Raw genomic sequence first — 27992 nt, 5'->3', positions numbered from 1 at the left:
AAATAAAAAATTCCAATTTATACAAAATTTATTATACTTAGTTCAGGATTACAAGCCATCAGGAGGTCAACAACACAACAACAGGCACAAAACAGGGAAAAGGGGCCAAGCTGCTGAATGTCACCAGCTTGTCTGGGGGGGGTGGAGTAAAAGGCTCCAGCCTTTGGGGAATCTGAAGCAGGAGGAGGAAACAACTAGGCGTAGAGGTCCTCTCGGTCTGCAGAGTAGACTTCGCCCTCCTGCAGAAGGGCGAAGTTGAGGAAGTGGGAGGGCCTGTGCACCTCGTGGTAGAACTCTTTGGGGTTTGCCAGCTGCAGCTCATACTTCATGTTCGGATCATGCCGGACACCTTGCGGGAGATGAAAACATCCAATGTTAATAAGGCCCACCGGTCTCACTCAGCTGGCACCCCTGGGCCATCTCCAAAGCAGAGGCAGACCCTCAGTGTGATGGCCTAACCCCACCCCCACTTCCCTGTGCGTCCCCACTTACCCATAAAGTTGTAGTTCCACGAGGACTGGGCAGGGACCATAAAGAAGCCGAGAAAGCGGTCTGACAGCAACATCTGAACCCTCTCGTAGTGCGATGGTAGGTACCCCTTGGGATTGTTGCCTTTGTCTGTGTTCTGGCGGCCCCATTCATAGCCACTGGGGGTCAGCTTATAGGCTGTCAGTGTACAGGAGCCTGGTGTGAAGCTGGAAGAGGGATGAGGACAAAGTGAGAACTCAGGCCACCATTCTGGGCTCTGGCCTGCAATGCCAGCCCCACCACACTTCTAACAAGGGGGCTCACACCCACCTGCAAGTGATGATGATGGTCTTCTCGCCGTCCCAAGATGGGTTGTCAGCCATGATCTTGGCATGGGTGGTGACATCCTGGGGCGATAGCTGGGGGGACTCATTGGGCTGAGTGTGGATCCAACCTAAGGGTTCCATCTCCTACAGGCAAAGAGCAGTGAAAAGCTATTTACAGCCCTGTCTGCAGGCAGGAACCCGACTATGAGAGTAATATGCCTGCCTTCCCTCCCCCATCCTGACAGCAGAAACGCCCCTTCTCTCACACCCCCACTGACCTTGAGGTACTCATGCTGGGGCAGCTGGCCAGGCAGGTGCACTGTCTGGTGGGTGCCCCACTGTGGAACCATCACGATGCAGCGGATCTCCTTCACCTGGGGGTTATCTGGTGGGCTCACCCCATACAGGTACCCTGCAATCTGGAGACAAAGGGGGTCAAGAACCAAAATGATTCTTACCGTGTTTCCCCAAAAGTAAGACCGGGTCTTGTTATTAATCTTTGCTTCAAAAGATGCATTAGGGCTTATGTTCAGGGGATGTCACCCTGAAAAATCATGCTAGGGCTTATTTTCGGGGAAACATGGTAGTACCAGCCTAGACTCTGGGCTATCAGCCCTGTGTTTCCTTCCCTTCTCCAAGAACAAGGACAGTTTCTGAAAATGTGGTCAGAATCTCCTGTATCAGAATTACCTGGGGTGCTTGTTCAAAACATGAAACACGGACCTCATCTCAGAGTTACCACATCAGAATCTCTGAGTGGGATCCAGGGGAAAAAGACTCCTCACACGCTCCTCAGTTCATTATTTAAGCGCAGTATCCATAAACAAACGAGCATGCAAGCACACAGCTCATGAATTTACAAGGTGAACACATCTGTAAAACCAGCACTAGGTGGGTTTTTTTTTACCCCCCTTCTTTGGTTCCCCCCACCCCCACTCTGGTTCAAGCCGTTCTCAGTCTAGTTGTGCAGGACACAGCTCCCTGGCCCATGCCGGTGTTATGAGCCTTGCGCTCCCCTGGCTGAGGCAGTCGGTCACCACCCAGTCATCAGTCGGTTGGCCGCTCACAGCAGCTCTTGCCGGCTGCTGGCCACTCACGCTGACCACTGGCCAGTCATGGCAACACACGGCAGCACACAGCAGCCCAACTCCAGGGAGAGCTGTTGGTCACAATCTTAGCTGTAGAGGGCGCAGCTCAGTGGCCCATGTGGGAATCGAACCGATGACCTAGGCGTTAGGAGCACAGTGCTCCAACCACCTGAGCCACCGGGCTGGCCCCTCTAGGTGGTATTTTAAATTTTACATTGCCATCAACAAAGAGAACCTATGTTCCTATAAACTCACCCACACATAATATTAATCTTTTCAAGTTCACCAACCAGAGGCCACAAATAGTGTTTTATAAAACATGAACTTTCCTGATTATTAGTAAAGATGAGCATCTTTTCATGTATTTGCCATCTGTGATTCCTTTCTTGAACTACCTGCATATTCTTTGCCCACTCTTCTATGGTTATCTATTTTTTTTTTTTTAATTTTATTGGGGAAGGGGAACAGGACTTTATTGGGGAACAGTGTGTACTTCCAGGACTTTTTTCCAAGTCAAGTTGTTGTCCTTTCAGTCTTAGTTGTGGAGGGCGCAGCTCAGCTCCAGTTGCTGTTGCTAGTTGCAGGGGGCGCTGCCCACCATCCCTTGCAGGAGTCAAGGAATTGAACTGGCAACTTTGTGGTTGAGAGGATGCGCCCCAACCAACTGAGCCATCTGGGAGCTCAGCGGTAGCTCAGCTCAAGGTGCCATGTTCAATCTTTAGTTGCAGGGGGCGGAGCCCACCATCCCTTGCGGGACTCGAGGAATTGAACTGGCAACCTTGTGGTTGAGAGCCCACTGGCCCATGTGGGAATCGAACCGGCAGCCTTTGGAGTTAGGAGCATGGAGCTCCAAACCGCCTGAGCCACTGGGCCGGCCCTATCTTTTTTTTATTTAATCCACATCTGAAAATTCCCTATTCTAGATCCTTCTCCATTGTATCGTAGGTTATGCAAATATTTTCTTTCTGTTTTTAGTGGTACCCTTTGTTACACAAGTTATTAATTTTGATTAGTGCTTTTGTGCTTTGTGTCTTAAGAAGGCTATCTCAACACTAAGTGATAAATATTTTCTTCTAATACTCTACAGTTTTAGTATTTTACATTCAGATCTTTACTCCACCTGGATTTTATTTTTGTTAGTGGTGTGAGGCAGGGATCTAGCTTCCTTTTCCAATATCATAAGGAATCCTTAATCCTGCAGACTTGATACACCACATTTATTATACACACATGAATCTGTTTCTAACTATCTGCTGTATAACTATATGCCAATAACTTCTAAGCCAGCAATACATCATTCTTTCAATTGCTGTTAACTTTATGTTTTGATATCTGGTGGGGGCCAAAAGCCTCCTTGCTGTTTTGGCTATCCTTGTATATTTATTTATCCATCAATCTTGAAACCAGCACCTCAAGTTTCAGGATACCTCAGGTGCATTTTAGACACATAAAATGTTGGGTACACACTGTGGCCTGGTTGAACACACTTACTTGGGCCCGAAGGTCAGATATGCAGATGAACTTCTTAAGCACATTCTTGGGAAGGATATAGGTATAACCAGTCTCCTTGATGTCATCAGATGAAACATAGATGTGATTGGTCCTTAGGTGCAGGTTGGCAGCAGAGATGGCCCTAAAAAACAGGTAGAGAGAGATGTCAGCATTTCTCAACCCAAGCACCTTATGTAGCACCAGCAGGCCTTTCCATCCCTACCCTTCTCGCCCCTGACAGTACCTGACCCTCCATTCAGTCTTAGATGAGAAAGTCTGGGTCTCATAGTTGCTGGTGGTAGAAGTAATGATCTCATCACCGTGCTTGTTGACAGTACGAGTCTGTGTTGCAGTCAGCTGTGACTGTTCCTTGGTCTGCTTCTCAATCTCAGCGATCTGCTGCCGCTGCTGTGAGGGTGCCGAGATCTCCATACCCAGGATGATGTCTCGAATTTCGGATTGTGTCAGTGATGCCACATTCACACTGTGGGGACAGTGTGGGTCACACCACAAGGATCCCATACTCTTACCCCAGACAATCCTCAAGTGACACTTGTGAAGGAAGTGTGACGTGGAGATGTACTAATACTGGTAAGACTCGTCACATCCCGGGAGGGCCCTGTGCACGTGCACCTTTCAGCCATGTTCAAACCTGCTCAGCATCCATACCTCCCACTTTTCCTTGATAAAAAGTGCCCTGGCACAGGATAATTCTCAGAAACAGAAACCTTAAAACACGTTCTCAGAGCTGGTACTGTCTGTCACCCTGGAAAATTATGGACACTTGCTTGCCACAATGACAGGGAGAGGGAAGAAAGGTGTGCGTGTGCTATTAGCAGTGGTACCTGGGGGTCTGGGGTGTGAAACTTCCTGTAATGTATGGACAGCAAAGAAATGCCCTGCTCAAAATGATAACAGTGCCTCTACTGAGAAACTATGCCCAAGAGTCAGACTTAAGCCCCGATACACGTTCACTTCCTACACTTTCTGAAGACACTGCCTACCTTTCTTCTACAGGCATCTCCAAGACAATGAGAAACAGATTCTGAGCTCAAATGTTTCAAAATTCCCCAAACCATATACTGAGCCAGTGATGTCACCCTTTTTGGGTCTTCCATCTGTCTCCCCACCACCACTGCTCACTTGTTTTTCTTGCCGTAATCTGCCAAGATAAGATCCTTGAGCTGCACCTCCACCTTGATCCATTCCTCGTCAGTCAGAGTGGGCCAGATGTGGTGTGGTTCTGTAATAGTAGTCTTATCTGGCTTCAGGATCACCTTGGCCCGGTCATTATTGACATGCAGGGCACGCAGAATCAAGATGAGGCGGGAGAAAGCCTGGGAAGAGATGGGGCAGTGTGGCGGTAGGTTAGCCACTTGATGTTCTTCCCCCTTCCTCGATTCTATCCTTTCAGGGAACCCAGGAACTGATTTCAAACTCTAAGGTGCCACCCCACTCCCCCTCACCATGAGTCAACTTGATATGTAGAACACAGAGTCCCTGTCCCATCCACAGGTTGAAGACGTGATAATGTCCCACAAGGGGCCTGTGGGGAAAGCTAAGGCACAAGATTTTCTCATGGCCCCAAACCCACTTCTCTTAAAGGGACCCTCTTCATGACGTGGCTTCATACCGTGTAAGATGAGATAGTCTTGAGCCAGTCATCATAGAGGTTAAAGAGAACCATCTGGGGCTCAGTGGCTTTAAGGATGAGGTCCCCAAACTTTTCCACCTTAAGACAAGCCTGGAAGGGGAGTTGAAGCTCTGATCCTTTGATCACAATATTGGGGAAGTCCAACAAGTGCACCTGAGACAAGATAAAATCCAAGATTAGAAACAGAACCTGCAGGGCTTGGCCCTCCTTTCTTCTACCTCATCTACTTCTCACCTCCAGTGGATCCAGCATGCCCTTCCTGGTGACAATGATCTGCTTGGGCTGCTCCTCCACAGGCAGAGATCGGATCAGGGCAGCCACCTCCTCAGCCGTCTTCCACTTTGCCAACTGAAAAGCAAGAAAAGGAAATGGAAATTGAGTCGCCACCCTCCCAAGTAAACTCAAAGGGAAGATCCTAGTCTTGAAACAAACTATGTTTCTCTTGTGCACTGCTATTCAATGTCAGATACTTCAGCGGTAAAGTGAAAGTATCAAGTAGCCTTACCCAACCTAGCTGGCTACACAAAACTCATACAAGCTGGTATTTGATTATACTACACTATGTCAGGGACAAAAGAAATTAAGGCTAAAGGTCATAAAGAGCTACCCAAAGAAACAAGTCTTAAGGGACAAGTAAGACTGTGATAAACAGAAGAGGAGAGTTCATTCTAGAAAGATGCATGAGCAAAGCCACAGAGGTGGAGAGGAACACCAGGGTTTTGGGATATTAGGATCCTGGACTAATTGTTAAGAGGACTTTTGCTACAAAGGAAGAGATGCTGTGGCTGGACAGGTTACAGCCCAGCCAGATATCGAGTATCTAGCAAGCCAAAGAAGAGTTAATTCAGCAAGAAGGGGCTACCAAAGGCTTTCAGGTAGAGAAGAAAGTGATGTTTTAAGAATACCTGTTCCCTTTAGAAAGGTGATTTTTCAAAATAGGTTTAGAGATGGGAGATTCAGCGCTGTTCAAAATAGGTTAGAGATGGGACAGTCAGGAAACAGAGAGACCAGCTGGTAGATAACGAAGGAACTCACACACTCTTGAACCTCCTATAGAATACTTCATGCCCTCGATCTTTCAAAGAGAGAAACAGGAGATTCTCTCTCTCCCTCTCACACACCCACATGCATATACCAAAGAATAAGAGGCAGTAAGGTTCTACAGCCTCTCTATCCTTTAACCTACTCACCTGCCCCAGACGCTTCTGTCCAGCCCACACAGATGTGTGGATTATCTTGAGAAACAGCTGCCCTGTGCGTGGGTTGAAGATGAAGATGGCCCCATTGATGGGCTTGGTTGTCAAGTTCCCTTCAAAGGTCTAAAGAACAATTCCATCAGTTAGCACGACCTAGACACAACCATCCTGCCTTCATTCCAATACGCACACACTTGCTCTACCACCCCCCACCCATAGGCATCTATAGCATCCCAAACCCTTACATTGACTCTAACTCTTCTCACCTTGTGAATAGTCACTCTGTAGACATTAGTGTCATCCACAAACCAGATAATCTGGTTGGAGAAGAGCTCACCATAGTTCTGAGAGGACAGATAGGGCTCAGTGGGCTCAGATGAATAGAGCTGCAGCCCCTTGCGGATCCGTTCACGTAACACGTACAAGGCAGGGTTTGCCTTCATTATCTTGGCCATGGCCTGCTGTATGAGAGGCTTGCTGCCTGGGAACCAGTTTCCATAGGCACTGTGAAGGTGAGAGGCAAGTAAAGTTAGACCAGGCTGGCAGCCCCAGGAACAAAGCAAACTGCAACTCTACGGAGGAAGAAAAGACTGTCAGCCAGGCTGCTGAGTGTCTGCTCATGTACACAGAGGCAGAGAAGAATCAGGGACCCAGAGAAAGAACGAGCCCAACCTCACCCATCTGGGCAAAGTAAAAAACGTGTATGTTAAAGTGTAGGACTGATCGAAAATACATGCTTCTGAGCCCCCACTTACCTGTGCAGGTTATAAGCCAAGTCAATGGCAATGAGCACGCCCGTGGGTGAAGGGTAGATGCTCATGTTATCCGTGGTATAGTCCAAGAACTTGGCCCGGGCGTAGCGCTCAATGTCATGGGAATCATAGTCCCCCCAGCGCAACTGGATGTCAATCCAATACTTCTGAGTGGTGGTGCTGTCCATCACATCCCTGCAGGTAGAGATAGGTCAGGAGTACAGGCTTCTAGGAAGCCACTGGCCCAACCAATGTTCCGACAAGAACTCTCAATTACTATATCAAAATCTTAAAACCAACCCCTCAGCCTGTGCCAGATCAGCAAGACCCCCACTCCCCAAGAATCAACAGACCTGGCTGAGGATGCTGACAGGATCCAGTGGCAGCACTGGTTCCAAGTTAGAAAGAAAGGCAGGCAGAGACAATTCCTAAAAAAGTACTGCTAGAACAGTAAAACTAAGGTTCCTGGATGCCTGGGGCCAGGCCATAAGGCACTTACTTGGAGTCTGCCAGCAATGAGGGCCGGGAGACATTCCACTTATAGGAGGCAAAGAGCAGGATATCTGCACAGGAAGAGTTCATCTTATAGGACTTTCGGGGGTGGATTGTCTCCTTTTGTACTGTCTCAATTTCCAGTGCATCTAATTCCTGATCAAACACCTAGAGGCAAAAGTGGAAAGGTTATGACTGGTTATGGAAGCCCACTGAAAATGTGGCACCTGGTAGCACAACAGAAGTCTCATTCTCAGAGCTTCCAGGGTGGATTTCCCATACCCCAAAGAGGGAGCTGATCTGACTTTTCAGGGCATCCTCTCCCTTCAATTCTAGCCCACCTGACACAAATCCATAACGATGCTCTCGTGGATCTTCTGCCACAGGTGAGCTCGGAAGATCTGGATGAGAGAGATCTTCAGTGTGGGGATCTTGCCGTGCATGAAGATACCAGTCAGGTCCAGCTGCACCTGAAAGCCTACGTATACCTGACAGGAAAAGGAGAGTATCACTAGAAAGCAAGAGACTTTGGCTCTCAGGACATAATTAAGGAAATACAAACACTTGTTTTTAGCTTCCCATCTCCTATGCCTACCAATCACACTCACATTGGCTCTGTTGATAGTTGGGGACCACCAGAGGGTGAATCTACGATTGGGAATCTGGTTTAATCCAGATCGCTGAGCATTAGTTAGCTTTTTCCACTTCATAGACTCCTCAAAACCACTGGCCTTCTCCCTGGGAAGCAGAAGACATCATATAAGTGATGACCTGCCCTCTCCCAGCGTGCTGTTGACCTCCGGGGGATGCGTCTGCGATGCACCATAGAACAAAGGCACACAAGGGATGAGCTCAGAGAGTTGTAACACGTCACTGTAAGGGGAGAAAAGAATCCTCACCAGAAAAGTCCCTCCCAGGTAGGAAAGTAAGTGCCCTTGAAGAGTGTGTGTTCCAGAATGCCTTCCACACCACCCAGGGCCTGGATCATGTCTGTACGGTAGTTGTTCAGGTTCCAGAGCTTCCCATCATGTCGCTGATGTGTCCACCAGAAAGGGTTCTGCTTCAAAACCTACATGGCAAGGAAAGCATGGTGAAGCTTCTAGATGTCTACTGCCCCAGGTTAGCCTCATGGCCACGGAATCTAATTTCGGGAAAAGTTCCTCCATTATTCCTTCCATGTACCTGGTACTGCTTAAAGTCAGTTCGAACACGCCAGCCCTTATCATAAGCCAATGTGTGCCGGTCCTTCTGAAACAGTGTGTTAATTCTAGGAATGCCACGATCCCATGAATCTTCTAGATCTTCTAAGGTCAGTCGTCTGCCAAAGAAAAAAGATCAAAGTCAAACATATACTTACAGGAAGAGTTGAGCATACCTCCGCGGCCAAGGATAAACACTTCCTTCTCTTCATAAAAATGCAGCAGGCTCTGCCCCCACCCTCACGAAAAGCTCAAAGTCAGCCCCGCCCCCCACAGGACTGCTGTGCCCTCCTGGATGCCTACCTGTTCTGAGCAATGGCCTCTTGTCTCTTGAGCGCATACTCAGCCCAGACCCGCTGAGAATCAATGAACTCACTCTCCCATGGCTGTATGTAGCGGTACAAGTTGGGAATCAGCTGGTCTTCCTCATGGCTCATTCCTGAACGAAAGTGTGTGATACCTACGTCTGTCTGTTTGGACCACCTGTTTTGGGGCATAACCAAGATTAGAGGGAAAAAATGAAGCCTGAAAGTAAAGACCGCTTCCCTCAGGGCCTGGCACGATTTCCAGCCCGGTCCTACCTGAGGTCGGACTGGGGGATGAGTACATGGCCCATTGAGAGCATCCCGAGTCCACCCAACTCCTTGGGGGTGTAGAACACAACCGGGGGGAACCGACTTGGCATCTTCGAGTTGAGGCCAATCTTGATACGTGTCTGGATCTTGTTTTCACACTTCACCAGCAAGTCTAGGAGCTCCTGGGTGTTCACCACAGCCTCCCGGAAGTATGTCATAAGGCCAATAAGTGCTGTGTTCCACTTATTCACAATCTGAAGATAGTGGGAAAGTGGGAAAGAAGTAATTACAGATGAGCCATGTGGGCAGGGGAGACGCACAACTTATCTAGTTAGTTATATTCTCCCTAGTGCTGAACAAAGATTTGAACTCAGTCTTCAGGAAAGTATGTATAATCAAAACCACTGTGAGACACTACTTGACACCCTTTGGGATGGCTATAAGACAGTGACAAGTGTTAGCAAGGATATGGAAAAAATGGAAATCTCATATACTGCGGGTGGGGATGTGATATGGTGCAGTCACTCTGAAAAACAGTCTGGCAGTTCCTATGTGACCCAGCAATTCTACGCCTAGGTATGTATACCCAAGAGAAATGAAAACATACGCCCACACAAAAAATGTGTACATAAATTTCACAGTAACATTATTCCTAGGAGTCAAAAAATGGGAAAAACCCAAATGCTCATCAACTGACAAATGGGTACACAAAATTTGGTATATCCAAATAACGCAGTATCATTCAGCCACGAAAAGGACAGAAATACTGATACATACTAAAACATGGATGAATCTTGAGAGTTTTATGCTAAGTGAAAGAAGCCAGACAAAAAAGATCACATGTTGTATGATTCTACATATATGTAGATTAACGGTTGCCAGGGGCTGGGAAGGGGAGACGGGAAACAATAGGGAGTGACTGCTAAAGGGTATAGTTTCTTTCAGGGGTGATGAAAATGCTCTGGAGTTAGATTGCGTAATGGTTGCACAATTTTACAAATATACTGAAAAACACTACTGAACTGTAAACTTTAAAAGTGTGAATTTCACCTCAAAAAAATGAATTGAGGCAATATAAACTGTTAAAATAAGATTAAATACAGTTAGTAATCCCAGGGTTGGGGGGAGGAGGGAGAAAGGATGAGAAAAAACCTATTAAAAACTAATGGAAGAAATAAAAACTGGGGCGGCCAGATGGCTCAGTTGGTTAGAACTCTGAACAAGGTTGCCGGTTTGATTCCCACATGGGCCAATGAGCTGCACCCTCCATAACTAGATTGAAAACAACGACTTGACTTGGAGCTGAGTTGCGCCTGCCACAACTAGATTGAAAAACAACTACCTGACATCCTGGAATAAAACACTGTTCCTCAATATTCCCCACTTAAAAAAAAGAAAAGAAAAGAACTTAGTAAAAAAACACACACACGCTCTGATGGGATTAATAACATTGTAAAGCTGCATTAGAAAATAATGGTTTACACTAATAGAAATGAAGGCAAAACACTTTTCCAAACAAAAGTAGAATATATTCATTGCCAATAGACCTTCACTGTAAGAAACGTTAAAGGAAATGTTTAAGCAGAAAGTAAACAATATAGATGGAAATTTGGATCTACATAAAATAATGAAGGATACCAGAAATAGTAAGTATGTGGATAAAATATAAAAGATATTTTTTCTCATTTTGTAATTTCTATAAAAGATAAAGACTGTTTAAAGCAAAAATAGTAACAAAGTATTGTGTTTATAATACACATACAATTAAAACATGATGAAAACATTACAAAGAATGAGGGGGTAAATGGAAGCGTACTATTGTAAGGTCCTCGTACTATATGGAAAGTGATAGCAGTAGCAGACTAATGGTCACAGTAGGCTGTAGTAAGTCAGAGATGTAGTCTGTAAACCTTAGAACCAATAAAAAATATAAAACAAAGAAGTTTAGCCTATAAGCAGAGTGAAGATAAATTAAAATCATGAAAAAAACCCCACTCAACCCAAAAGAAAGCAGGAACAGAAGAAAAATGCAGATAAAATAAAAAACAAAGATGTCAGATTTCGACATAACTATATTGATAGTTCTATTAAACTTAATTGAAGTGTTTAGACTATTTGTAAGGCAAAGACTGTCAAACTGGATTTTAAAAAAAAGCAAGATTGAACTACCGGGGGTGCCAAAAAAATGTACACAAGTGGACACTTTGGTCAACGTTGCTCAAGCAGTAGTTTGCCATAATCAGAAGTGTCTGGACGCTGATGGTACCACTTTGAACAACTCTTGTAATTGCAGAAGTCAAACATAACTTGTATTCACCTTTAGTTATTGATATATATTATTACAATTTAAATACAGTTTTCCTTTTTTAAAATGTGTATACATTTTATTTTGGCACCCTCTGTATATGCTGTCCACAAGAAATGAACTTTAGACAACTACCATGTTAATAAAATATTCAATTTGAAAAAAAAGAAATGAACTTTAATTATAAAGACACAGGTTAAATGTAAAACGATGGAAAAAGACATCCATGCAAACACAAAACAAAGCTAGACTGGCACTACTGATATTAGACAAAACAGACTTCAGAACAGAGATTGTCAGGAATAAGAGGGACATTTCATAATGATAAAGGAATCAATTCATTAAAAAGACATAATAATCCTGAATACATTACATACCAAATAACAAGAGCTTCAAAATATGTGAAGCAAAACATGATGGACCCATTGAAGCATAAGACTCAAAAAACCATTTAATTATGCCCAAGTATATGAACAATACATGTTCTTTCCGGGGTATAAACAGAGTTGCTACTGTCTATAGCCGTGTTTATGTAGGAGCCAGCTGTAAAGTCCGTTTCTAATTCTAGCTGTCTCTTCAAGTACATGATACAGCATTGCACCTGGCACAGTCCTGGGTCATCACCCACATGCAGGTTCACTGCTCCTTGGACAAAAGGTTTGTCAGTTTGCATTTTGGTATCCCAAGTCCCCTAAGTCTGTGAGTATCCTGGATGACTCCTTGGTTTTCCATCTGCAAGCCAATTACACTGCCCAACTTTCCGCTGTGTTCAACAAAATGTCTCGACTGATTATCTGACTCTTTAAACAATTATTATCTAATTGTTATGTGGGTAATTTTGTTCCTACTAAATATTTTAAAGATACCAGAGCAGTCTGAACTTCAGACATTCTTCCATGCTCAAAAAAATATATATTAATTGTCTTGAAAAATGTCACACAGCTTTATGCTATAAGCTTGGATGTTTTTAATAAAGCGAACAGTATCTCTGAAGCACCCCCTACCCAAAAAAGGACTTGAAAGGGAAAATAAATCCATAATTGTAGTTTGAGATTTCCAATACTTCTCTCAGTAACTGATACAAGCAGACAAAAAAAAAAAAAATCACTAAGGATATAGAAAGACTTGACCAATACAATCAATCAATTGGATCCAACTGACATTTATAAGACACTACCCCAACAACAGCAGAATATAGATTATTTTCAAATATACATGAGACAGTCACCAACGTAGACCATATATGCTAGGGTAAAATAAATCTTAACCCGTTTGAAAAACTAAGATTACACAGAGTATGTTTTCTGACCATAATGAAATTAAACTAGAAACTAGTAACAGAAAAATACTTGGAAAACCCTCTAATGTTTGAAAATTAAACAGCATACCTCTAAATAACCTATGGGTGAAATAAAAACTCACAAGAGAAATTAGAAAATATTTTTAACTGAATGAAAATGAAAACATAACCTATCAAAATCTGAGGGATGCAGCCAAAGCAGTGCTCACAAGGCAATTACACAGTATTGACTGTGTCTATTAAAAAGGTTCAAAATTGATCATCTAACATTTAACCTTAACTAAGAGCAAATTAAACAAAGAGTATAAATCATGAATTAATTTTCTAGTTCAATGAACAGAAAAGAGAAAAACAAAAATCACTGAAACCAAAGCTGGTTCTTTGAAAAGACCAAAATAAAAAGAGAGCAAACTACAAAATGCCCAATGATATAATCAACACTTTAAGGTAAAGAATATGTTTCCTGGACAATTATTGATCCCTATTTTTTCTAAGGCCACTAGTCTCTTCCTTCTGAACCCTCCCACAATCCAGGATTCCAGTAAGGGCCACCACCCTTGATTCCCCTGTATCCAATCCCTTACCACTCCACAAGAGCTCTCTGGCAGAACCCCAAACTTAAATCACCACTGTAATCTATCCACTTTCTGCAGCCTGTCACTGAGTGCCCCTGGGAAGAACTCACACTCACTGAGAGTTGTCTTCATTTTCTTGAAACCCACCTGTACCCTCAGCATAGTTTCTTCAACAAGCCTATCATACCCTTAACACTGAGCTGAAGTCCAGCACCCCACGCCCCTCACTCAAGCCCAGGCCAAGCTGAAAAATTCAAGGTTTGTTATTCACATTCACATCTATCCAAACCTCTTTTCTACTAGGTTCAGAGGATCTTTCCCTTGGCCTGCCCTTTACACTAACCCTATTCAGGTTATCACACTTCTGTTACACTCTGAACTGTTACTGGCTCCTTACTGAAAACACACCCAAGTCACTCTCGTTTAAAAATACCTGCCTTGACTTATATCTCCCTCTAGGTGGCATCTAACGTCCTTCCCCCTCTTACTCTTCAAGCAAATCGACAATCCTTGCTGTCTGCACCCTCTCATTTCCCACAAAACCTCACCCACTGCAATCTGGCTTCCATCCCTACTATTTCTGAAACGGCCCTTGCTAAGGTCACCAATGACGTCCTGACTGCCAAATCCAATGGATACTTTTCAGACCTTATCTAACTGAAGTACCCTTAGGCAACTGTAACTGTTAAGTGGTTACCCCATTCCGGATAGCCTTGGCTCCCATGACCCCCCTCTTCCCCAGTCTGGCTACACTGCTGCTCCGTGTTCTCAATGGTTCCAAACTCGTCCCTCTGCCCTTCTCACTCCTTATACTCTCCCTAGGTAATCCTGCTCACGCTTGAGCTTTCAACCATCTCCCTTATGCTGACAGACTCCTCAATCTATTAACCTCCACCTCAGACATATTCTCCAAACTTCCGATTGTAAAGTATCTCCACTTGGACATTCTTTAGGAACCTCTAAGTTACTCCTGACTGCTCTTACTTTCTCACCTCATTTCTCTCCCTGGAGCTTCAAACGCATAGTATTTTTCATCAAATCTAAGAGATCATCAATTTAAGAGGTACCACTAAGGGAAAAGATACACACGTGTATATATATTTATCTTAGAATTAAAGAAACACGATATAAATACCTGCTGGACACCTCCACCTGGATGTTCTCAGGAGTCTCAAAACTTTTTACATCCTAAATTCATTTATTTTCTCTAAATCTGTTCTTCTTCCTTTAATCTTCTAGTTGGTGGCACCAATGTCCTCCTAGTCACCCGTGCCAAAAACTAAGTGGTATTTTGACTTCTTCCTTTCCCACGGGCATCCCACCAAAATGAAGCTCTGCTGATTTTACCTGATAACTCCTTATCAAATCTGTTCCACTCTCATCTCTACTTTCACTGCTCTCATCATTTTTCTCTGGACTTTGGCAGCGGTCCCCAAACCTGACCTCATACGCTATTCCTCTAAACTCCAATTCCCCACAGCTGCAAGAGTGAACCACCTAACCGAAATCTCAAAAAGCCACTCCCATGCTTAAAACCCTTACAGGACCCTTAATGAAGAGACATGCAATGCCCTCCACGAGCTGGCTCTTGCTGATCTATCCAGCCTCCATCTGTAAGCGTCCCAACTCCACAATTCTACTCCAGTGAACTCTCAACTTTGTATATACCATGCCAGTTACGTCTCCATACTTCTGGCTGAAGGTATGTCCTCCTCCACTGCCTCATCACGTTATTTCTTTCAGGAAGACGTTTCTCTCCTTAACACTCATTAAAGAGTGTTCTCACAGATTCCCAAATAATATAATCGCTCTATAAACACTGCATCCCAGTATAGTTCTCCCAACTATGCGCCTGTGTCTCCAACGAGGTAGATAAGCTCAATGAAGGCAGCAACTCTCTCTTACACGTAGGGCGTGCATAATGCCTTGAATGCAGCGGTTAGCAACTAACACCAATGGAATGAATAACGTAATTCCTGTTATCTGACCCTCAGAGGGAATAATCTAACCTAAAAGACAAACTTTTTCTTTGCACTATATTCCAAAAAAATGTATCATGTGGAATTTTAGGTAAGGAATATAAAGAAAATATATCCTCAAAAGAAGCATCACTAAAAAATTTAAAGCATTCTTTATGTGCTGCACATTTAAAGGGAAACCAGGATGAAGTGATTTTTTTTTTTAATCTACTGAGGCACTTTATTTCTATATATGTATTACATTCCTAGAAAAAGAATCCCAGGATTTTCCCTCCTGTGTGTTTTCTGTTTTGCTTTTTCACAGACAATGATGCCAGCTGAAGTTGTCAGTACAAGGAAACCAAACTGATTGGGTTGGTGCCGATTATTCTGCCATTTTTCTAGATTTTTGAGTTGCACATCAAATCGGGGGCTGATTACAGCACATGTTTAACCTGAGTAGTTAATGGTTTTCCCAGCTCCAAGATCATCAGTGATGAGGCAGAGTAACCTGCCTCATCATCACAGCTAGAAACTGGACAATGACTTTGGAGCACAGCCTAATAAGAAGGTGGCATTTCCCTCTTTCGCATTATTGATGCTCTTGAGAGCATCTGCCAGAATATTATGTGCACCATTATAATGGCGTGGAAAGAGCAAGATGACTTTTTAAACTTTGCAAAAACTTAAATATACAGTTAACAATCCTCAAACCATTCTTTTTTAATCCCAGCTGCCTTGAGCCGGGCCTTTGGAAGCAAGTGAAGGAGAAATAAAACACTGAGATACCATGCGCACTGTTACTGGTTAAAAGATGAGCTATATGACTTGAATAACTGGCCTCTGGGAAGATGCAAAAACAGTGATTTTTGTTCAAATTTTAAAAATCCAACTTCCACTCCTGCCTTAATTTAGAGTCATCACAACTACACAGAAGGAAGCCACAGAATTCCTACAGGGAATTCTCAGAAAATAACTGTGAGTTGATCTGACACATAAAGCATGGACACTGGCACAGTGGACAGCGCTGGGAAGGAGAGCAAACCAGGAGAGGAGCTGAAAGGGATGTGAGATGTGCAGAGGACATGAGGAAAGCCAGGGCCGACCATGTGACCTACCTTGGTGAAGGTGGTAGAGCCAGAGGCCATCAGAATTTGACGCACGCGGTTGTGGAAGCGCTGCATCGACTCATCATCCACACGCAGGAAACACTGGGCTGTCCGCTCCTTAGTAACCTAAACCACAAGGTCAAGGCTAACTTGTCTCTGGTATTGCCACAGGAACAAAGACCAACTCGGACCACCACTAAGCCCTGCCCACACAAGGCGCAGCTGACTGATAATGAAAAGCTGGCCCAGAGATCTTCACCCCCATTGGCCCCAGAGGTATCTGGGTAGCAATGCTACTTCTAGCCCACCTCCCAGGCTGTACCTCATTCTGCAGGTTCCAGACCCCATCTTTGTGGGTGAACTCCTCATAGCTGGTGCGGCATTTAGGCAGGATGCGGCACTCAAAGCCACACATGTTGAACAGCAGGTTGGGGTTGTCCTTACTATACACCGACACGAAGCTGTTCTCCCACTGAACTGTAGTCACTGACCGTGGCAGACGGTTCTTGATGTCCCAGAACACTGCCCGACCCCTGCCACAGACAATACATGGTCACATCAGTCTCCTGAAAGGAACTTCCCTCAAAGGCCAGACTGATGATACCCGCCCGAGTACACTCCTTCCATCCAGGCCACAACCTCAGAATTCCCTCTAATCGTTCTCTGAATCCCTCAGGATGATGTCCTTGCAGCGCCCACTTAGACTCACAAGTTGACATCATGCTTCATGAGGCGCATGCGGGCGTCTCGGGGCCAGCACTTCTTGTTATTATAGCCAACGATGTTTTCATTGTTGGGGTCAGGGTGCTCTGTCAGGTAACGCTGGATCAGGTCCCGAGCCTCATCTGCTGTGAACCTACACCAGGCAAGGTACATTGCTGAGGCCCAAATACCCCAGGACCCCATGAGACCTACAGCTCCACAGATGGAGCCCACCCCCCACCCCACCCTCCTCATGGAATTTCATTCTGCCACAACCCAGCAGAAAGTCAACAGAGGTACAACTGCCTCCAGAGGCCGGGCATTTGCCTCAATGCCCTGCAAGGATAAGAATCCAGGCCAGCCCTCACCTGAAGAAAATATGGATGCGATCAATGTATCTGCAGAAGAGACGAATGGGGTGGGCCGCTTCGGTGGCTATGTCCTGGAAACTGAGGAAGTCATTTGGCATCTGAGGCGGCCCAGCCATCTCACTGGCTCGGTGTAATCCCAACACAAGCAAATCCATCACCAGGCCATAGTACTGCACGATGAATGAGGCAAACTGCAGGCCTCTGATGATCCCATATGAATTTGTATGGTTCATGTCCTACAAAGAAAGACTTACAACTTGTAACAACCCTTAACCCATGGCCACGTCCCAGGCTTCCCCAGGGCCCAGCTTCTTTCGTCGTCCCCTCAGCAGACCCTAACTCAGGGGCTAGACCCTGCCCGCCAATTCCTTGCTACCCGGCCCCTAAGACACACCTTATAGTTGATGACGACGTTGTTTTTGGCTGTCATGTAGTCAGCTATATTATGATCCACAATGAGTCGCAGCAGCCTATTCAGCAGGGTCAAGTCGATCTTTTCGTACATCTTCTCAAAGCGTGACTCCAACATGACGTTGCACTCGCCCTCACTTGTCTCCCACACGTCCTGCAGGTTATTGATGCCTGAGGAGTAAGCAAGACAGGTCTCCAGCAGGTTCGACATTCCCTTTTGGGACTACTGCCTATCGTAGCTATCTAGTCCATAACCCAATCGCACTACCGCTCTGTTCACTCATCTGGATTGCTAGGAGTGTCTGCTTTGCTCAGTTTGACATCAACACCATTTCCTTGGTACCATGCAGCAAGACAGTAAACAAATTATGCTGCCTGAAGGAGAATTTTGATGTAGAATTCAGTTCACCTCCCTTCCTCAAGGGTGACCCCAGAAGTTTTACCTTGGCACCACTTGTAAACAAGCAGAGGAGGTGGTTCTGTGTCAGCAGGCTTGATCCAGGGTGGAAAAAGGCGACGCTTGTCAGCTTCATACCAAAGGTACTGGTCTAGGTAGGCATCAGTTATCTTCTCTAGTGGCTCTACATCATACACTGGCACCAGGTGGCTATAGAGATCCATGAACTCAATGCCCACCTGTGGGACAGGGAAGCTGGCTCACACCAATCCACCAGTCACCTGAGGTAACCTGCCACACTGGGTGCCATGAACGAACAGCAGAGCCAAAAGAAACTTGGGGGGCACTTCACTCACTTCTTTGAAGGCTCTCTGTGTGAGGAGATGACGCTTGATGCGGGACAATGCCTCGTGGGGGTTGTCGTAGGCTTGCTCGATCAGACCTAGCTCCTCCCTTTGAGACTGGTTTAACCGAGACTTCACACTGACAAGGTAATAGGAGAGGTGAATGAGAAAACCAAGAGGAAGTCAAACCCAGAAAGGACTGAGGCTAACCCTTCCTTTGGACCCTGAGGATGATGCTGTCCTCCCCCATCGCCTTCCCACAGGAACCTATCTACTCCACTCTTCACCTGTAAGCTTCCTTGAGCCGCTCCAAGGCCAAGATGAGCAACTTGGTATCATGCTTGTAGGAGAGCGGAGGGAATGGGATGGGTGAGAACCTACGGCTTTCCAACCAATGCACAGTGGTGGTATACACTGCCACCGCCTCCTCTGCTGTGATGTAAGGCCCGTCCTGCAAGGTGGACATAATAATTAGCCTCCCACTGTAGCCAATCCCTCTAGCACAAGGCATGGGCCGAACTCTGTAGTCCACGCCCTGCCCAGCCCCCACACCTTGCCCAGCCCCTACGCCCTGCCCAGACCCCACACCCATCCCAGCCTACTCTGCCCGACCTTCAGGTAGTTGTGCTGCCGCTCCTGTTCTGCCTTCAGATAGAGCCGGGTGAGGCGTCCCAGGTTCTTTTTACAAACAGTTTTATCCACAGTGGCCCCACGGCGGATCCGTTCTCGGTTGTAGTGGGCAGTGTTGGTCCACCAATCAGCCTTGGCCTTCACATATCGAAGGATCATGTTCTCTATGGGTGTTGGCAGTCCAGGCACCTGCAAGTGCAAAACACATCATGAGCAAGCTGATGGGAGCCACATGGCCCCCTAACGACGTCTAGGACTGGTGATCCCAACCCCAGGAAGATGAGGTCCATGCCGCCTGAGATGGGGAGACACCCACCTTCCAGGGAATGTTGGCCTTCCAGCAACGCCAGGCTTCACTGAGGTGCTGCAGGATTGTCCGGGCCTTGTTCTGTTTGATCCCCTCAGGCATCATGTCCAGAATGTCATGCATCACAGCTGCCCGAAGCTCAAGGTCAAAATGTGACTCCACTCGCTGCTTTGTGACAGTCTTCGCCACCCCCTTCGAGTGTCGGCCTAGAAGTGAAAGTAATTAAAAGCGAGGTTTACTGCTTTTAATAAAGTCTCTACCTTCATGCCCCTCTTACTAACCATGGTTACAATGAAATAAGAAATGGAACAGTAGGTCAGACACATTAGACAATGGGACTTAGAGGCAACCTTGCAGAAAGGGACTCTGTTTCAAACAAGGGTAGGGGACAGAACAGGAACACGTATGATCCACCCTTGAAGAGATAATGGGAGAAGCTGAACACAGAGAAAACCACTCACCTTCAAACTGCCGGGCCAGGAGGTTGCCCAGCCATCGCTCCAGCAAAGGGGTAATGCCACGCATGAAAAACAGCCAGACCCGCCAGCCAGCAGCCCAGAAGCCACAGCCAGGGCCCTTCCCTACAGGTCCCTATGATCCCAAGCAGAAGTCAAGAATGCAAGTTAGCAATTCATTTAAACAACAAAACAAAATTAGGCAAAGATGGGGCTGGAGGGGCACATGTATGACAGTGAAAAAAAAAAAAAGGGCAAACTCTGGGACCTCAACATCTAAAAACGGGGTAAATGAGAAATTTTAAGGCAGAAACCAGTAACTAAAAGTCCCTATTTAGACCTTTAGGGAGGTGGGGAGACATGTGCTGAGATTCACAAAGGGCGGTAATGACACTCAGAGTCTCTCTCCAAATAGGTCCCTGGAGAGCGCCCTGACTAGGTGTAAAAGTTAAAATGGATCTGAGAGAGTGAGTGTAGGGTTAGGGTCCCACCGTGTTGAAGCGGTAATAGATGAGATGCTTCAGGTCCTTGCACATGCGAATCTGCCGCATTAGCTTGTATTTGTACCGGTACATGCCTGTCAGCTGCCCCACATGGGCAAAGATATACTGCAATCCGTCCGCCAGCTGCAATACAAGGGCCCCAGGCTTTAAGCTACAGCCAGCTCCTCCCAGCTTCCCCACCTAGGCCAGGGGCCGGGGACACCTAGCCTCACCTGGAAGGCGTCCACATTGCCCAATCGATACTGCACATGACTATCTACCACCAGCTTAGTTAAACGCAGAACTTCTCGACACAGGTGGAAAGCATTCCCAAAACGAGACTTCTTTCTTTCCTGGAGAAGATGCCAAGAACAGAAAAAACATTCATCAGCAATGGTCCCGACTGGATGTATGCCTTCCTTGGGGGACAGAGCAAAACCAGTCCATTCCTCAGGCCCGGGAGACCCATAAGGTCCACTGCAGGCACCTTGGTGGTGAGCGTCTTGACAGGCTTGAGGTTGAAGTTGTAGTCCAGATGCAGATAGTTGAGGTTTTTACGGTGGATGAGAAGGTTGAGCATGTTGTACCCTTGGCGGCAAACCTGGAGTCCTACCTCCACCCAGTCCAGCTTTGTGGACTGAAAGAATTTGGTGGCTTTGAAGGAGCGGAATAGATACCTGGGGTGGGAATGAGAAGGAGAGTGACAGTAAGCCCAGATTACCTTTGGAACAAAAGAAGCCTGAGCAGGGGCCCTCAGGCACCTTACCTCTTCTTCTGGGCTTTAGGAGGCCGGTGCTTCAAAGCATTAAGCACATAGTACTTAAGCAGCTTCTGGTAGGACACCCTCACTTTCACGGGCTGCCCAGCAGGACAATGCTCCCGATACCTGGGAAAACAAACCCGCAAGAGCTTGGCCCATCTCCTTCCAGCCCTTCTGGTAAAGGCTGCATGCACACCCATCAGAAGTCTTTTTTCCTACGCATTCACTACCATCCCCCTAGGTAGAAAGAGGCCTTACCAGTTCTTGACAAGAGGGATGTCCAGGGCCCGGCGCGTACGACCAGAGCGTAGGTTGAAGGGCCGTGGAGCCCAGAGCAGGGCAATGCCATTGGCTGTATTATCTGTGTAGAGGGGTGTGTCCTTCAGGAAGGGCTCCACAAACTCTGGGAGCTCAAACTCTTCATCATCATCTGGCAATGGTTCTTGGCTCTGAAAGAAGAACCCCCAAGGGTTCAGCTCTCACTGAACTGGGCAGAGACCTGGGATAAGAGGGAAACTGTCTGGGGCCACGCAGAGTACCTACATCTGCCATGGAAACTGGGCTGCCTGACAAGAGAAGCCCTAAAGGGCAAGGGCAAAGGGGGCCAAGAGAGCAGAGAACAAGCAAGGGCCAACCAGGCAAGCAAACATTACTCCTTACACCCCAACTGGCTCACCACAAAAGGCCTCCCAAAGGAGCCCCAATACCTTAAGAAACATTATAGTCACTTCCTGCCCAAGATCCAAAAACTAGGCTTGGGGAAGCAGACGTGTTCATGTTAAGAACACAATGGAACATGAATGAACATCAAAAACATTATTCTATATTTAGAAGAACAAATATATTAAAAGGATAAACACTTAACAAAAACACATTATTCTATGTGTAAGAAGCCAGTCACAAAACACCATATACTGTATAATTCCATTTACATGAAATGTCCAGAGTAGGCAAATCTATCGAGACAGGAAGTAGATTAATAGTTGACTAGGCAAAGGGGTTCAGGAGAAATGGAGAGTGACTGCTAAAGGGAATGGGGTTTCTTTTGGGATGATGAAAATGTCCTAAAATTTGTTGTATTAATGGTTGCAAAAAACTGTAAATAAACTAAAAACTACTGAATTACACATTTGAAATGGGTGACTTGTATGGTATGTGAATTGTACTTCAATAAAAGGATTTAACAGGAAAAAAGAACACAATGAAAACAAACCAGAATAAACTATACAGTCCCAGAGGAGTAACAATAAAGCCCAGATGGATAATCACAGAAACCAAGATTATACCAATACCATGGTTTGAGGCAAGTGCCAGACTCTCAAATTAGCTTATAGCTCAAGTGGAACCACTTAACAGGATGGAAAATATATCTCCCTCCTGATGAATTTTTATCTAGTAATACCTCAGCCACAGTCAGGAAATTTCTCTTTGAAGAGCTGAGGTCAAATGTCCCTTCCTCTCACCTTGACAGAGTGCCTGTGGGAAATTGGGTTGATCAAAGGATCAAAGTAGAAAGCTGGCAAATCAGGATCCTCAGTTTTGATGAACACAACATTAGGAGTGTGGTACCTAAAATGAAAAGAAAAGTCAGCCAGGGTTCCCTTCCCCTGGCCCAACCTAAACGCCAGCCTTCTCTTTCCCGCCAGCTGCGTTTCAGCGCTCTCACCAGGTGAGGTGGACGTGGTGCGGGAGGTTGTTGTACAAGTAAGGAAAAGCAATCTTGTACTCAGTGCGGATGGGCTGCCGGATGATGATCTTGTTAATATCATTGAATTCATTCCAATCTTCGTCCCTAGGGTACAAAATCAAAGACGAGCAGACCAGTTGAAGAGTTTGGAAGTTACAATGGATCTTAAGGATCGAGAGTAGATTTTATTCAAGCCAAGATGCCTAAAATCCCTACTCTCTCCAACTTACTGTAGGTTGATATCTCGAACAAGAGGTTCAAATTTGGGGCCTCCAGGAATGGCCATATTGAGTGCCTTGGACGTAAAGAAGGCCTTCAGATCAAACAAATAGAAGTAGTTGTCATCTACCAAGTCTGTCAGGAGCTGATTGGCCAGGCGGTAGAGAGTAGACATCATGGGCAGTGTGAACTGCCAGCGCTGGTAAGTAGAGCCATTCACATACCTAAGGGAAAAAAGACAGGCCCACGTCAGACAGGTATACCAGCTAGCCAAGCCACACTACCAACTGCTCTCTCAAGACCCCTGGACTTCCAAACCTCTCACAAGAGTGGTAATTACTCCAACCACACTTACTTCCTGCTATCCCTCAATGGCTGGTGGTCATAGAACCAGTCCAACACCGGGGCGTCCTCCTCAGGGTCCAGCTCTAGCTGAATGGCCTCCAGCGGCTCAACATCTAGGATGTTGTCAGCATAGTCCAAAGGTGGCTCCTCATCATCAAAAGGGGGAAAACGCATCCTCTTGAAATGCCTCCTGTCTCTTTTTTCTCGCCGCATCATAATCCACATTGACCTGGAAGCCAACAATGTCACACAACGGTTTCTACCCAATGCCTCCCAACCACCACCACCACCACCACACGCCGTATTCCGGCCCTTCTCACCCCCACTGGGAGATGTAGACAGGTTCAATGACCCAAGGAATCTCATTGACAAAGGAGATGGCTCCAGTGATGTGGTATAGTACAGGCACATCCCGAATCTGCTCCCAAGGCATAGGCATGTTCTCCAGGAGTTTGAGGACTGCATGGGGCATGTACTTTAAGGCACTGCAGCATTAGGAAGAGATGATTAGAAATCACAAGATGTTCTGTTACCTGTTCCACGAAGAGACGCAACATGGTATCACAGTATCATATCCCACAGAAAATTCTGCCTTACAGTCCAACTCCCAAATTTAGCACACAGGCCCTCCATGACCAGGAACTCTGCCCCCACCGCAACTATGCCAGTTTTAAACTTCACAGTCCCACAATACTGGGTTTCAGTCCCTCTAAATCTACAGCTCTCCCTCTAAAGGCAGCTTTTAAGCTGTCTCATTTTCTATTCTCTCTGTACTTTCCCATAAATAATAAAGTATTCAGATACTTTACTGTAACCGTTTGTCTCATGTCTGTCATGCCACTAGACTATAAGCTCCAGAAAGACTACCACTTCCTGTTCCCTGCTAGGTGCTCCCTTGCACCTAGCAGTTCTCAAGAAATAGTTCTGAAATAAACAAAACTTCCATGGCTGTCTTAGACTAGTTCATTAAGTAGCTAACATTTTTATGTCCAAATGGGAAAGGGATTTGCTACGGCATTTGTACTCACCCAGCTCAGACCACAGACAAACAAGAGTATAGAGACCGCAGGAGTTAACTATTCCCAAACCTGAGAATTCTGGTCACTGAGGAGTGAGAGGCAAGAAGAATGCACAAAGTGTCCTGTTCTGGGCTTCAACCCATTCAAAGACAGGGACATCTTAGCATAGTACCAACAGCACAAATTAAAGCTCCAGTCCCAGATCAGGAAGTAAAATCTGGACCATAATTGGAAGATCTGGAAACTATCACAGGATCCTAGTGGTTTCCTCTCTTCTAATCATCAAGACAGGCTGTACTAGAAGATTAACGTCCCAAATGATAGAGCAGCTATCCAGGACTACAACTTATAGGACAGAGAGAAGGGAAAGGGGCCAGACTCCAAAAAAAAAAATTCCAGGATGTTCTTTACCCCAAGTAGACCCTTTTGTCATGGCGAAACTTCCTGTTGGTCATGTCTCCATGGTCTCGAATAATCTTCCTGACATGTTCTGGGGGCATGTCTTCCTTCTGAGCATCCACAAATCCAAACTTCCGCTTTTCCGCATAGCGCTTGGCCTGTAATTGCTGCCATTTTCGGGCTACAAAGATACCTCAGTTTAAGGGACTGAACTCAGGTAAGGGACCCTTAGCCTACTCCTCCCCACCTCTTGCCCTAGGGTAGGCTCCCGTCAGGATGTATGAAAAAGAGGCCAGCATCCAGAAAGAGATTCCCAGCCAATTCTCTCATCAACTCGCTCTGCTTTATTTTTTCCTTCATCACGTTATCACTGCCTAGCATTTCTATTACAGATTTTTAAGTTTTTTATTTTCTATTTTCTTCATTGCAATTTAAATTCTGTAAGGGCAGGGATTCTGTCTGCATCGCTACTGTTATCTCCGTTGTTTGGATCAGTGCCTGCAAATAACAGACGCTCTTCAAGACCCGATCAGGTGAAAAAATAAATGGGGAGGGGGCTAAGAACCGCGCTAACGCCTAATGTTTTGACACCTGCCAAAACAAAGGGAAAGGGTTCAAACCCGATGCGCACGCGCGCACACCCGTCCCTACATCTCCGGGCCCGTAGGCACCGCTCCCGCATGCGTTCTTCACCTTTTTCCTGCAGCTTCTCCTCCGACATGTAGTCCGGCAGCGGGGCTAGAGGGCCGGGTACCGGGTTACCCGGCCCTCTGTAAGGAAAAACTCCGGCCATGTCCGGAGAATCTGGGGGGCGGCGGAAGAAAAAAATTAAGGAGTAACAGGGCCGGGGCCTACAAGAGGCGCAGCAGGAACGCGTCGATACCCGCGGCCTGCAGTACCGCCTCGCTCAGAGTAGGCACGGCCCGGCCCAATCCCTCCCGCCGCTCAGCCTGACCCCACCACGCCTCCCGCAGCCAGCCCTTAAAGCCCGCTACGCACCCCTACAGCCCCCCAAACTCGCAGCCCGCCGCTCGCTGGCACCGCAATGGCGGCAAGCCTACGTCCGCTTCGCGTTCCCAACGCCGGGAAGTGCGCAACCCGGGTTCAGTAGTTGACCCAATAGGCGCCGAGGTCCTCAGACAAGTTAGAGAACTCACCAATTAGAGTTGCATATCGGGCCGGAGGGGGCGGGCCCATGGGCGGAATTATTAGAATGCGAGGGGGTGTGGTCGGAGCAGGCGCAAGCCCCGCCTCCCGCGTTTCTGAGCCTGCTTCTGGGCCCTTTCATAAAGCCTCGCGGTCTTATCCGCGACTGTCCTCTGATCGTGAGAAACCCAAGCTTCCAGAGTTTTAATAAATTTGTCAAAATCTGCACATTATTCTGTGTCTAGTCTCATAAATGTAGACTTGAGATGCAGTACTAGCTCCAAGTCATCCAGTCCTTTGTTCATTCATTCATTCAACCATCATATATTGAGTACCCACTATGTATTAGTGGGAATATAGCAAAGAAAAAGCCAACCTCACTGAGTTCACAGGGTAGCAGGGATGCAAACAAGAACCCAGGTTCTTAAGATGTGTTGTGATCGGAGTTCGGGAGCAGAACATTTAATCCTGCCTGCCAACATAGAAAAATAAAAGGTCTTGGGGAACAACATTTCTGGGTGTCTTTTCCCTTCCCTCTCCAGTCCTCTTTTCTCTCTTTGGCAATGATTACACTATGGAGTTTATATTGGACAGCCTATAAATGCTTCTTGAGTCCCTCAGGCTCTGCCTGAATTGCTCTCCATCTCCTACAATCCTCCTACCATCCTTGTTTTACTTCCCATCCCTCTTTTTTTTTTAAGATTTTTTTTTCTTTAATTGGGGAAGGGGAACAGGACTTTATTGAGGAACAGCGTGTACTTCCAGGACTTTTTCCAAGTCAAGTTGTTGTCCTTTCAATCTTAGTTGTGGAGGGTGCAGCTCAGCTCCAGGTCCAGTTGCTGTTGTTACTTGCCGGAGTGGAGGAGTCGAACCAGCAATCTTGTGGTTGAGAGCCCTTGTTCCAACCAACTGAGCCATCTGGCCACCAGGGAGGTGACCGGCAGCTCACTGACTTCATTCTAAATGCAGAGGACGCAGCTCGCTGGCCCATGTAGGAATCCAACTGGCAGCCCCCTGGCCCACAGCTGACATTCTAACCAACTGAGCCACCCGTCTGCCCTCCCATCTCTCTTGCTCCATCCTTTGGTAACAACTTTCAATCTGACTTAACACATAAATTTGTTTGAATCACACCAAGTTTATTGTGGAGAATGCAGAGGAATTGTAACCAATACAGCCTCTCAATCTTGTTGGGAATTTGGGAGTCAAAGGTAAAATAGAGAAAAATACAAAGGAAGATTCCAGACAAGTTTTGGCTGGTGTGGAGGTTCATACAGTTCAAAGAAGGGAGAGGAGCATTATGAAAGGTTTGATGGCAATGGGTAGATTTGAAGGATTGGATGGGGTAGAGAAAGAGGAAGGAAAAAGGAATCCCAGGTAGTAGAAACTGCTAGAATTAGCATTTAGAAAGAGGCACAAACATGGCATGCTCTGAAAAGAGCTTCAACCTGGCTGCAGTAGAAAGTTCAGCAGCATCATCGTGTTCATCATTGTTACTGTAGTGAAGTCTTTACCACCTGTAGAAGGTTCACTATGTACCAGTTATTGTTTTAAACCCTGGTAAAATCCTAATACTGTCTATAGTTTCATTAACACTATTGTACTGCTAATGTCAATTTGTAATCATGCCAATAGTAATGTCGATTTCCTGGTCTTGATTGTCCTACTATTGTTATGTAGGAACTTCTCAAGTGGGCAAAGAGTACACAAGAACTCTCTGTACTATTTTCGAAACAGCCTTATTGAAATATAATTGGCATTCCATAAAGTGCACCTGTTTAAAGTACACAATCCAATGATTTTTAGTATGTTTACAGAGTTGTGCAATTA

The 27992-nt window shown here is 46.0% G+C and overlaps 1 protein-coding gene across 1 annotated transcript; it reads right to left on the bottom strand.

Moving 5' to 3' along the window:
• Positions 1 to 10: 10 nt before the first annotated feature.
• PRPF8 (pre-mRNA processing factor 8) lies at positions 11 to 26145 on the bottom strand. Its single transcript, XM_033089938.1, has 43 exons — positions 26016 to 26145; positions 25710 to 25820; positions 25029 to 25197; positions 23919 to 24083; positions 23609 to 23827; positions 23265 to 23477; positions 23014 to 23139; positions 22811 to 22916; positions 21606 to 21796; positions 21354 to 21473; positions 21075 to 21264; positions 20821 to 20940; positions 20597 to 20731; positions 20112 to 20241; positions 19660 to 19856; positions 19326 to 19532; positions 19001 to 19164; positions 18726 to 18852; positions 18416 to 18608; positions 17956 to 18143; positions 17559 to 17797; positions 17198 to 17344; positions 16811 to 17021; positions 16498 to 16614; positions 9248 to 9495; positions 8970 to 9149; positions 8650 to 8785; positions 8367 to 8536; positions 8076 to 8205; positions 7809 to 7955; positions 7475 to 7635; positions 6979 to 7170; positions 6490 to 6727; positions 6218 to 6346; positions 5262 to 5375; positions 5007 to 5180; positions 4517 to 4710; positions 3618 to 3857; positions 3374 to 3515; positions 1073 to 1213; positions 799 to 938; positions 493 to 695; positions 11 to 349 (listed from the first exon to the last, which is right to left on the bottom strand). The coding sequence occupies exons 2-43, from the start codon at positions 25807 to 25809 to the stop codon at positions 195 to 197; spliced, it is 7008 nt and encodes a 2335-aa protein (XP_032945829.1). The 5' UTR covers positions 25810 to 25820; positions 26016 to 26145; the 3' UTR covers positions 11 to 194.
• Positions 26146 to 27992: the final 1847 nt, after the last annotated feature.

This window comes from Rhinolophus ferrumequinum, chromosome 21 (genome assembly GCF_004115265.2).
Source record: "Rhinolophus ferrumequinum isolate MPI-CBG mRhiFer1 chromosome 21, mRhiFer1_v1.p, whole genome shotgun sequence".
NCBI classification, from domain to species: domain Eukaryota; kingdom Metazoa; phylum Chordata; class Mammalia; order Chiroptera; family Rhinolophidae; genus Rhinolophus; species Rhinolophus ferrumequinum.
This window is presented reverse-complemented; position numbering and strand designations above follow the sequence as displayed.